Source organism: Serinus canaria, chromosome 1 (assembly GCF_022539315.1).
Source record: "Serinus canaria isolate serCan28SL12 chromosome 1, serCan2020, whole genome shotgun sequence".
Classification (NCBI taxonomy): Eukaryota; Metazoa; Chordata; class Aves; order Passeriformes; family Fringillidae; genus Serinus; species Serinus canaria.
The window spans coordinates 81,711,388-81,723,826 of NC_066313.1; the positions used below are offsets into that span (position 1 = coordinate 81,711,388).

Here is a 12,439-nt window from a genome sequence, read left to right on the forward strand (position 1 = left end):
GCATGGGGCATCCCCTCCCAATATAATTTTTCAGTCAAATGAAACACTATTTTCGTCTGCAAAGTCAGAAAATGTTTAAAAATTTCTGCAGTCCAGCAATTTTTTGTCATTGAAACTCCACCTTAATTAACTCAGTCTTTGGCATGATGCCTCTCCATATTTTTATTATGAAATAATTATTTTGCCACTTTAAATTCCAGTCTTGGAGAGCTTTTTGGGTTACACAGAGTATGCTGTAACCAAGACCAATTCCCTGGATGTCCCAAAATATCTCTGCTTCCTTGGGCTGCATTCTCCAGCTAATATTTGCCTGTGTTTTATTGCTGTTGTTGGACATGTGCTGGGTGCAGCTGGAGGTGGGGTGTGCTGAGCCCATCTGCTTGTCCCACTCTCAGACATCTGAATGTTCTGTGGTAACTTCTTCTGCCATGGGGAAAGAGAGACAAACTGTGCTTGAGTGGGCTAGACTTTGCTGATCCCAGCTCAGAGCGTGGTGTGAGGCCCCTGGCTGCCAGCTGCAGCCCAGAGCTGCTGATCCAACCCTTTGTAACCAGGGGCCCCAAACTCTCCTCTCCAGGGCTGGGAACTTGTCCTGCAATTTGATGACTATAGGAAGTGTTTTTCCTGGACTGTTTCAGGCTGTTGGAAGTGTAAATAGCTGCATTTGTTAAAAGATGTGGCAAACAGCTTTTTTTTTATTTTTTCACCCAGAGGTGTATTTAAGATGGTGGTATAGTGTGTAACATGGTATCAAGAATGGTGAGATAAGATCAATGCTGATATTCCTCGGACTCTTCTCACCCTGAGATTCAGCAGTGTCTCAAATCTTTGCACATTCAGCTCTTCCCAAGTGCCTGGCCAGGTGCTGTCAGAGGTGCTGGGGTGGATGTGTCCTTTGGAGCAAGGAGGGAGAGGATCTGTCAAAAGAGATAGTAGCAGTAGTTGGACTGATCTGAAGAGTACAGGATTTCAGGAGAGGCTTGCTCTGCTGTCACTGCAGAAAAAAGAGCCAGTCAGCTGTGGGATTTAGATTTTAATTATTTTTGTTTATTTCAGGGAAGTTTAGCATTGTAACTCCAACTTCCATAAAGCGAAGCAAGAATTGCAATAGACACAGTTGTGTCCACTGTCTGATCTTTCCAGTATGCAGAAATATACCAGGAGATGTACTGTAAGGAGCTGACAGCAAAAAGCACCTGGAAATCCATTTCCAGATCGTTACCTGCTGCAACCCACCGTGCTTCAAGAGGGAAGCCTGCTCTCTTACTGCTCTGATGGCTGTGTGAGGATAAATCCTTAGAGATTTCGAAGTGAGGGTGCTTAGATGTCAGGGTGTCAAACTTTTGAGTGAGTGATGCAAAGGAAAAAAGTACCTGTCGGCTGTGGGATTTAGATTTTAAATATTTTTGTTTATTTCAGGGATGTTTAACATAACTCCAACTTCCATAAAGTAAAGGAAGAATTGTCATAAAGTAAATGCCTCTGCTTGCTGTGTCTAAATCTTCTGAAGCTGGCTTTCACTGTAGCTTGATATTTTCTACCTTATATAGCTATTAATTATACTATTTATACTAATTATACTAAGTATGCTGATTATACTATTAAATGATTGACTTAAACTGTTTATCAGTTTTCTGTGGGAATGTTCACTTGACAATCTTAGTGCAGGCAATAATGACACTTTGCAAGTGATTTAAATGACATATGTATCTGTATTCTCCAAGGACTTTCCATTCTTTCCCTCGGTTTGTTCAAGATACTCGGTATACCTTTTGGGTTTTTTGAAATGTATTGTGGTAGCATGATACCAACCTCATCACCTTGTCTAACACAGCCATAACATTGCATCTGATAACTTTTGTGGTGGAGGGCTTTATTTTTCACCACTGAGTAGATATCATCAAACCCAGTTATTTGAAGTAGAACTTTTATGCTGGGAATCAATGTCTTTTTGAAACTCAGCTGGATAAATTCATAAGACCATTAGAAGACATATCTGGGAAGTCTTGGCCACAGGCTAAAGAGGAACTGTGTGGTAATTTCTACGTGTATAAGAAGATCTCAATAAGGTACAGTTATCTAAGTTCATTTGCCTCACCCACATTTATATAACTACAAGTTATATTTATTGGATTCTATGCACTCCTACTGAACATGTATAAGAACTGTCTTGTATCATCAAGCATATTTTTTCCTGTTTCAGCTATTAATAGGCTGAGTCCTGCTTAACTCTCATCACTGAAAGAAAGCTTAAAAGCTTGTTACTTAACTCTCTAGTATTTGGGAGATTTTTTTTTACCCCTAAGTTTGAGAACAGAATAGTTACAGCAATCCTTTCTCTCACAGTGATTCTGAAATTAATGCTCTATTATCTGCTTTCTCAGTCCTTATCTTCTGTAGTTCTTATTATTTCTTCTGGTCAGTTTTCCATACTTTTTTTTTTTGTCCAAAACATTTTCCCCCATAATATGCTCCTGTTCACATTTTCTTACAAATAATCTGAAGCTTCAGGAGGCCCAAAAGAGCGTGGCTGAGAGATGCACGCTGGCTGTTTTCTGATATGCTTGGAGTTAAGAATACAGACCTTCTGCAAAGACTTAGACATTATTCTCTAAGGATGGGGATGTGGAAATGGTATCTCTACTAGGACTGACAGTCATCTCCTCTAGATACCAAATCAATGTTGTTAGCAGGGCACTGCTTACATGCAGTTGCAGGGCTGAGAGCAATGGTGCAGATTTATGACATTTGAAAAAGGTTGCCAACTCTTTTTTTGTGAATATTTTCAATAATCATCCAGTTCTGAAGTTAAATCAAAATGGAAACAATGCTAGAGGAGCTTCCTTTTTTGGCTTGATTTTTCACATGGACAAAATGTAGGAGACAGCTCAGTGCACTTCTCAGCACAAGCTGTACTGAGCAGGTCAGACCCATGTGGTGCTCATCTCCTTCAGAAATGAAGAAAAAGAGGATATCCTAGTTTAAGCTACTCTGTGGCCTTTCACTAACATACTAAAAAAACCCCAGACCCTGGGACTGATATCTCTTGACCCTTGGACACGGTGGGACTTGGTACTGTGAGGCTGAAGTTCTTTTCAGACAGGGATTTTCTTCCTTTGAAATCCAGAAAAAGGAACTGAGAATCGGCACAGGCATTGCTCTTCCCTGCTTAGAAAGCTGTGCGTGTGCATCAAACACCAACATGTAGCAAAACAGCTTGCTGGTGTATGTGATTCTCTCTCCTCAAGGGAGAATGTCAGACCATGGATGTTGAATGCTCACTAATTAAGTTGTGTACAACCAGGAGAACATGTTCTTGTTCATGCATTTTTATTTTAGTCCTTTAAGAATGGGTCATAATCCAAAGATACCAAAAAGAAAAATGTTATTTCAGAAGTAATGCTTACATGTCTTCTGCCTGAGAAAAGCTATCCTGGGGAATTTCATGAGGGTACAGAACTGAAAACACAGCTTTGTAGGAATTTAGTATGAAAAAAAAAAAAATCTCATTTTGGGTAAATGTCCTCGTGTAATTGTAATGATGAGTATGACTATAGCATTTTAGTCTGTTCTCATTTATGTAAACTCCTAATCAAACTATTTTTTAAATAGGTCTTTGAAGTTTCTGATGTTCTCTGCCAGAAAAGAATCTGTTAAAATATTAGCTCTCCTGCCCAGTAACTTCATCTGTTAAAAACTGTTAAGGAAGCAGACATATCCAGTTTTGTGTCTTGGGAATTTTATCTTTTCTTAAATTAATTTTTTTGAGTTTAAGGGAAAAAAATCTGGTTTTGCCAGCCCCACATCATTGTACATGAGAAACAGCTGTTGTCTTTTGGAGCTTGTTTATCAACAAAGATAAAGAAGGAGAGAAAACCCCTGAGCCTGTTCCAGCTGTCACCCTGCTGTTGCTGTTGTCAAAACTCCTCTGCTCTCTTCTGGGGGGTCAGAGGGGAAATGTGAATCACACTCTTGCAACGTTTGCAAATGTGTCAAAGCTGGGCAGGAAGGAGCTGCTTCCTCTTTCATGTCTTGCTAGATACTGGAGTGCAAAGGGTGGGGAACAGAGACATTGAACTTGGCCAACGAAAAGCCAGGCCTGTGGATACCTCTGGCAAAATTGCACAGCAGAGCTGTCAGCGAGCAACCTCAGAGCAAGAGGACATTTACAGCTGTCTGTGCCCAATGGCTTTTGTTTTCCTGCTTTGAAAAATGCTGAGCTTTGGGAAATCACGCTGAAGGATTTCAAAAAATGTTCCTTCCTGTATTCCTTTTCACAACCCAGAGGGCAGCAGGAAGCTTTTGTTTCTTACTTGTGCCCCTGGCTTGTTTAGTGAGGGTTTCCCAGACCTGTGCTATGAGATAGATGGCAGTGTAAGTCAACTGGGATTTTGGGTTCTATTTTAAAATTGTTTTCTAAGTATTAAAAATAAATCCACAGATAGTCTAATGTTTTATAGTCTGAACATAGCTGATGCTATATATCCTCCTGTGCAGCTGTAAATATTGAGGCCAGAAGCATGCAGGTGTGCTTTCATAGTTGGGATGTATGGGCTACATCTTCAGAATATTCAATTGTAGTGGTGAGGAAGTACAAGTCATGAGCTTTTATTTTGTGAATACCTAGCTCTGTTCAACAGCAGTGGCCCAAGTCACTGGTGGACCATGTTTTAGGAGAAGGAAGATGTGTGGACTGGGGAGAGGGTTATGATACTTACCTTGCACGAAGTGACACCTCCCCTTTACACAGACAGTTGCAGTAGTTTTGGTGTAGAATGGCTGGCTATTCTTCACTGTGGGTTTTAGAACATTTTTTGTAGTGTTTTCTTGGAGCCAATGCTTTGTGGCCATTTGCCTGTGCAGTGGGGGAGAGGGCTGTGGGCCCCTTGATCCCACCCCCAGCACATCCCAGAGCAGCTGCACACTGGGCATTTCTACTTCGACAGGGAGGCTAAGAGGAAGAGAAGTGTCAAGTTTGAAGGAGCCTGTTTATCTGTTTTCTTTTTTAGCTAAAGCTTGATTTATAGATACTCAGACTCTTCTATAAAGTGCCTATAGATATAGACTCATCTGTAGGTGTTCTAACTGCTTGGCAGCTCAGTTTCCTCTAGTGTAAAACTGTTCAGTCTGACCTCCCCACAGGACTTTTGCCCAGCCATGGAAGTCTTTTAGCATGTGTTGATTTATTGAAGGAAGTACACCATGTTCTTTGCCTGTCTCTTATTTGAGAATAAGTGTGGTTCTTGTTTTGGATCTTGATCTGGGTGTAGGCAGGTGTTGGGCAAACATCCTGGCACAGGTTTGCCAGCCAGCACTCCTGTCAGTCCAGTCCTTCATCCCGTTTTTGGCAAGGATCACAAATTACACAATATGAGCACTGGTTTATTTATTTATTTTAACAAAAACTGATATGCTCAGGCTGGGAGCAAGGTTTGGGCTGGGCATTCAAGAAGAAACAGACCTATGAATCTTTCTGTTGGTTGTTGTTTATAAAGTCATTGTCAAGCTCTCTCCATATGTGGTACATTAGCTTTGCAGCAGTGGCTTGGTACACAGGGTTGATCTCTCCAGAGATAGACAGGTAGTCACTCCTGGTTGCTCTCTCTCCTTGGGTTTGGGTTTTGGTTCTGTTTTTTTTGTCAGCTGAACCCTTCCACAGAAACAGCAGCTTTACCTCCAAGGATCTTTCTGCAGGAATCTATAATTAGGCAAGAGAAAGTGAAGAGATGTTTCTGCCAGGCCAATAAAAGTGCACTGAGTGCTGGGATCACCAGCCCATACCAGCTGTCTTGAAGTGAGTTTTCATCAAAGCTGCATTGGGATCTGCTTGTACCCTCCCTATATGTGGGGATGGAACAAGTCCATGGGATGTTACATGCCAGGCAGGGTCCTGTTCCTCTGGGATGTGGGTGCTCAGTGTTCCTTTCCTCCTGGTTAGAGCTGAGGGCAGTGCTCAGCTGTTCCTTGCACCATAGGTGTAGGATTTTTCTCTAGTAAATGGGGGGAAATAACTTGCAAAAGAATGAGACATCCTGATTAGAGATACTACCGTAAATATCTTTTTTTTTTTTTCACTCCAATGGGGAGAATGAGTAGATCATTATACAAAAGTGGATGACTGAGTTGTTCCACTCCATGTTTTCTTTGTAAATTTTCACAACATCACTGAACGGGTAAGGTTGGAAAGGACTACAGTGGCTCACCTGGTCCAACCTCCCTGCTGAAGCAGAGTCATCCTGCAGCACATGGCACAGGATTGCAGCTAGGCAGTTCTTGAAAAGTTCCAGTGAAGGAGACTCTACAATTTCTCTGGGCAACCTATTCCAGTGCTTGGTCACTGGTCACAGATGGCCCAGATTTCTTCCCATTGCCCTTCTTGGTTCAGAACCCCAGGCAGCAGCAGCAGTCAAAGGTTTATGGAGATTGCCATGGCCCTGAGGGAGTCTCTCGTCAGCTACCCAAAGCAGACCTGGCTGTCCTAGGACAGGAAACACTGGAAAATGTTGGCACCTTTTGACAGCCTGGTCTCCTGAAGATGATATGGTTCTGGAAGCTGTAGTGCATGAAGTTTTGAAAGTACATTGGCTCAAAACTGAGCTTTAGAATCATCATTTCCTCTATTTTTGATCTATTTCTGGGGTCCAGCAGTGGGGGAGGAGAAACATTTCTCGAGTCCTAAAAAAAAGGATAGGGATGTTAGTGTGAAAAGTTTTATTTAAACTTGTATTTGAAAGTCAACTGGGTTTCTGTTTGACTGTTTCTCTTCTGTTTTGGTTGAAAGGAAACTTCCCATTTCCCACAATATAAATAGTTGCCTGCTCTTCATGTTACTCATTTGTTTACCATGTATATAGTGACACATATCAAGTCACATCTAGGTGTACACATCTACACATCTACATTTACATATGTATTTTCTAACCAGGTGCAAAATGACTGCTCAAGTAACTCTGGAGGATGCCTTGTCCAATGTGGATCTCTTGGAAGAGTTACCATTGCCAGATCAACAACCGTGTATTGAGCCCCCACCATCATCTCTTCTCTACCAGGTATTTTCTCACTAGAGGTATTTTCTCATTCGGTTTTTCCATTTCCCAGTGCTGTTAAGAAAGAGTACATTTTGCCCAAAACTGAATTGTGTTTGTATTGGCAATATATATAAAAATTCTTTTCATATAGCCATAGAATGGTTTGGGTTGGAAGGGACTTTAAAGATCATCTAGTCCAGCCCCTCTGTCATGGGCAGGAACACTTTCCACTAGAGCAGGTTGCTCAAAGCCCCATCCAGCCTGGCCTTGAAAACTTCCAAGTATGAGTCAGCCACAACTTCTCTGAGCAACCTGTTCCAGTGCCTCACCACCCTCACAGTCAATAATTTCTTGCTAATACCTAATCTAAACCTACTTATAGTTTGAAGCCCTTCCCATTTGTCCTGTCACTACATGCCCCTGTACAAAGTTTCTCTCCAGCTCTCTTGCAGGACCCCTTTAAAAGGTCCTGGACGTAGCCATAAGGTCTTCCAGAGCCTTTTCTTTTCCAGGCTGAAATATGCCAGGTCCTCAGTTTACCTGCATAGGAGATGTGCTGGTATGGGAGACTTAATTCCATGTTTTCCTTTCCTCCGCAGCCAAACTTCAACACTAATTTTGAAGACAGAAATGCATTTGTCACTGGTATTGCAAGATACATTGAGCAAGCTACAGTCCATTCTAGCATGGTAAGTAGATGTTCCAATACACACTTCTGTATTGCATAGAGCAGGAGGAGGAATGTGTCTTCTTGCAGTTCATTACAAGAATTATGGTCACAGATAACAGGTTATCTACTTCCAGGTGGAGGTAAGATGCAAAAGTGTATGGCTTTTCTTTTTTTCAAGCACACTTTTTAAAATTTTAAATTGCCTTTCTTCTTGAGCAACTAATGTTGCTCAAAGGTTCCCTTCTTTCATGGCATTCTTGGAAAATTAGGAGTAATACGTCTTATAATTCTAGAGGCCAGTTCCCAAATGGTGGAATGGCAGGTAAAGCACCTGGTTACATGCTACTGATGATTATGTATGTTTGCATCAATCTACTTTTAAAATTGTATGGTTACTCCTTTACCTGTTTTGATTATTTGGATCTTGTTGTACCTCTCCTTTGCCATGTAAAAAGTTGCTCTGCATGTGCTGACTCTTTCATCCTTGAACATTCCACCTTGGGTCCCTGAATTTAAAAAGAAGAATAAATCCCATCACCCTGCCCTACCCCATGATCAGCATTTCTATTTATACTTATAGATCACAGTGTCATTAGTTTTGGGAAGAAAGAACAACACATAAACCAGTCTAATCTGGGGAGATAATGATGAGTCTATATCTATAGGCACTGATAATGTATCATTCAGCATGCAATACATGTGTGTTTGTACATACACATTCTGATAACATTCTCATAAGAGAAATAGGTTCATTTGGACAAGGACAGAAGACACATGGATATAATCGTTTTGTATTACAATTCCTAATTATATTGAGTGTCTTCCCTACAGAATGAAATGCTAGAAGAAGGTCAGGAATATGCAATCATGTTATACACATGGAGAAGCTGCTCAAGAGCCATTCCCCAGGTAATGGAGGAAAACATTACTGTCGTGCAATGTGTGAACTTCTGTCTTGTTTTGGGGTGGAATTACACAGACAGAGGTTTGTCAGTGAGATCCAAAGTGGAGTATACTTTGACTCCTGAATTGTTAAGCTGGGCATGCAATAGAACAGTGTCATTTAGCACTTGGGGACCAGTTGGACTTTGTTTCTTTTATAAGGCTTCTATAGCAATGGGGTTTGTATCAGTTTTACTTTTTGGATCAAGAGCAGTAAGGGATAATGTGCTTTAAAAGGAAAACTTTTGGTTGTGGGATCTGCTTGAGGTCAACATTTCAGTCAAGAGAATGGACTCTTCCCACTCCCCAGTTTAATTCTTAAATTCAAAACAGGTAGCATAGCATGTAACTATTAACATTCAGGTTAAACATATAAGTTTCTAGACACTTCTTCTCCAAGGTAGCCACTTTCTAAAGGTCAGAGCTACACGCTGCTTTCTTGATCTGTAAAACTCCTGCTTGAAGCCAGCTTCAAGTGTCTGGTGGTGGCTGTACAGGACTGGGGTGGGAAGAATTTTAAGAGGCGTCAGAAAACTGAACAACAATTGTTACCATGAGTTGACTCCTTCCTCTTTTACAGATTTGTAATGCAATTAATTTTATACTGAAATGCTAGGAAGGCTGATCCTATGGTTTAAATATTTAGAGTGGAAGTCAGGTAATCTGTTTTAATTTACAGTTCTGGCCCTATTTTAGTGCATGATTTTGAGCAAGTGGCTTAATGTGGAAAGGTTGCACCCTACACACCCTACAGAGGTGTTTGACAACTAAATTACTCGCTGTAAGGTAGAAAGGAAATCTTAGATTGTTTGGGGTTTTTTACACACAGTTAAGTTTAGAAGATTAGCATAAGATTACCAAACCTGGAAATTTTTGTCTTTAAATTTGTCTCTTTAGGATGATATTGCATTTTATCAGGATCTTAGTTGCTGAAGCTTTATCAGAGAAAGATCCAAGTATAACAACCTTTTTAATTATCCACAGGTCAAGTGCAACGAGCAGCCTAACAGAGTAGAAATTTATGAGAAAACTGTGGAAGTTCTGGAGCCAGAAGTCACAAAACTGATGAATTTTATGTATTTTCAGGTAAAAGGAATGGAAACAAAATTTGTCAGTAGGCTTGTAATTTTATATTCCTGCTTTGTATACTTCAAATTGTGTGCTCAGGTATTGAACCTAGTCATTATATCTTAGAAAAAACACAGCACATTCTCTTACAGAAGGGCAGAATGTTGAATGCCTGTCTTAAAAATTTGAGTCAATCTCCATTAAGACTTTCAACATAAAATCAAATGTCATTGTGTATAGTGCCTATGCAGCACATGGGGACAGAGACCTGTCACTTCAGGAAGAAAGGAAATAGAAATATAATGTGTTTCACATGTATAATAAAAACATCTCAGCACAGCAACCATTTGCTGTGGAGTGAGGGATCCACAAGTGTGGACAGCAGAGCAGCAGGTGCAGCTTTGCTATGGCGATTCATAACTGAGGCAAGCTAACCCAGTTGTTGTGACCTGCCAGCCACCCGAGCTGGAGAATAGCAGTCTGTCTTGCCTTCTCCTCCCTCCTGGCACCTTGCCATCGACCTCAATGGACTGAGGATGTTTCCAGGCATTATTCAGAGATGGAGGAGCTAGAGCCTGTGAGGCCTGGAGCACACAGGAAGGAGGAGATTGTTGTACTCAGTAAGACCCCTGGTTGGGGAAGACAACAGGAAATGCTACATGTCATTCAATCTCCTTTCATTCAAGCAGATTAGAGCTTTAAAGTCAGAACAGATTCCTTTTTATGTCTGAAGTTGCTGTCTTTTTGTATTTGTAATCTCCATCTGAAATGGCCCTGGTGTGTGCTTGGAAATAAGCCCTCAAATAAACAAGTGCCAGGATGACTTAACAGAGCTGGCATGTACAGTGTGCTGTGGATTTTTGTTTGTTTGTTTGAAGGGAGCATTCCTATAATTTGCCTTTTAATTCATATATACTTCCTTACCAAAGAGAATGAAATCCCTTTTTTCTGAGGGATTTTAAATTTCATGGAATCAAAGAATAGTTTGAGCTGGAAAGGATCTTGAAAACCATATAATCCTATGCCCTGCAGTGAAAAAGGGATATTTTTGACTAGATCAGGTTGCTCAGAGCCCCATCTAACCTGACCTTAAACACTTCCAGGGATGGGACATCCACAGTTTTTCTGGGCAACCTGTTCCGGTACTTCACCACCCTCTTTGTAAAAAACTTCTTCCTTATATGCAATCTAAACTGACCCTCTTTTAGTTTAAAAACATTACTCCTTGCCTTACCCTATTTTTTATTTGTACTTTTGATTACTTTTATCTGCAAAGAAGAACCTTGGCTCTTGTGTCAGGCAAGCTTGGTGGCAAAAATTACTGGTGACACTTGCAGCAGACATCAGGTACACAGTGGAGGAGCTGAACTGCCTGTACTCATACCTTGCTAGTTTTGCTGCTTAAAACATTTTCCTGCTTCACTGGAGCAGCTCTAGGTACATGATGAACCTTTTCCCTGGAAATGTCGTGGCTTTTACTCCCTGTTTTTCTGTCTTTCCCCCATTAGAGAAATGCGATTGAACGGTTTTGTGGGGAGGTGAGGCGTTTGTGCCACGCAGAGAGGAGGAAGGACTTTGTGTCTGAAGCCTATCTGATCACACTGGGCAAATTCATCAACATGTTTGCAGTGTTGGATGAATTGAAAAATATGAAGTGCAGTGTGAAGAACGACCATTCAGCCTACAAGCGGTGAGTGCAAGGGGCAGTAGGACCCAGCCTTTGCTGCCAGGATTCAGGCCTCCCACGAGATGGCAGCAGTTCCTTTTTTTCTCACAGCTTTTTCTTCAAAAATAGTCTCTTCACGTGTGGGACAAGCTCCCTTGAAGCTAGGGGTGGCTTGGCTGCAGTTAGGCAGTTGAATACATCTTTTTTCTATGTGCTCTTCTTCCAGCAGCAAAAGGTTTTTCTGCCTTTAATGCCAAGCTGTCAAATACTTCTGTCTTGGTGTATGCTAAATGCAGTGCATATACTTTGTTCAGTAAAGCTTCTGTTTTTAAGTTTGAGAGAAAGCTGGGTTTCTGGTCACTTGTGCTATGCCTGTTCTGATCTATTCCATTCTTGGCATACACTTTTGACATTTTTAGCTAAGAGTTGTTATACTTGTTCTTAAGATGCTTAAGCTTTGCTCTTCAAAGTCATTGTGATTGTAGGTATAGCAGGGAAGGGTGGGGGTGAGATACCTGTGGCCTAATTTTGTGCATGAGCTACCAGATGGTATCAGGTATATTCTGTTGAACACTGTGGTCAGAACAACAGGGAAAGGCAGCTTTATGCCAGCTCTAGCATCTGTAGTCTTTTATGCAGAAAACTATTCAGTCAATGACTAGCCAAATTCACCTGTGTTGTTTTTTCTTACATGAGATTTAGTTTCTACCTCCACGTGTTGTAGCTGTTGGGCCTGGAGACCTCTTAAGCTTACTTGGTTTGCCTTTCTTTTTCTTTGGAGGTGGGTTTCTGGAGGCCAAAAGCTTGTTTTCTGGAAGAATGACTTTTCCTGGGTGGCTTGGATCTATAGGGCCATAGCTGCACCCAGTTGAAGGATATAAGCAATGGTTTTTCATTTTTTTCATTTTATTTTTTATTGGACCACCTAAGTAGGAGTGTAGTGAGGAATTCGGGATAGCAAACCAGTTTATTTTGGATGAATAAGGTCCATCTCTGTCTTCTAGTGAACTTTTCACCATTTTTTTTGAGGAGATAGTTTTACTTACAAACAGTCCTGGCCAAGGG

The 12,439-nt window shown here is 41.1% G+C and overlaps 1 protein-coding gene across 4 annotated transcripts in view; it reads left to right on the forward strand.

Moving 5' to 3' along the window:
• CYFIP1 (cytoplasmic FMR1 interacting protein 1) overlaps positions 1 to 12,439 on the forward strand; it is a 78,554-nt gene that overhangs the window by 13,995 nt on the left and 52,120 nt on the right. For all 4 annotated transcript variants that reach the window (XM_050979846.1, XM_009085379.4, XM_050979841.1 and 1 more), the window contains exons 2-6: positions 6,926 to 7,049; positions 7,628 to 7,717; positions 8,530 to 8,607; positions 9,625 to 9,726; positions 11,217 to 11,398. In XM_050979846.1, coding sequence (XP_050835803.1) covers positions 6,933 to 7,049; positions 7,628 to 7,717; positions 8,530 to 8,607; positions 9,625 to 9,726; positions 11,217 to 11,398 — 569 coding nt within the window. In that variant the 5' untranslated portion in view covers positions 6,926 to 6,932. The remainder of the gene's footprint in view (positions 1 to 6,925; positions 7,050 to 7,627; positions 7,718 to 8,529; positions 8,608 to 9,624; positions 9,727 to 11,216; positions 11,399 to 12,439) is intronic.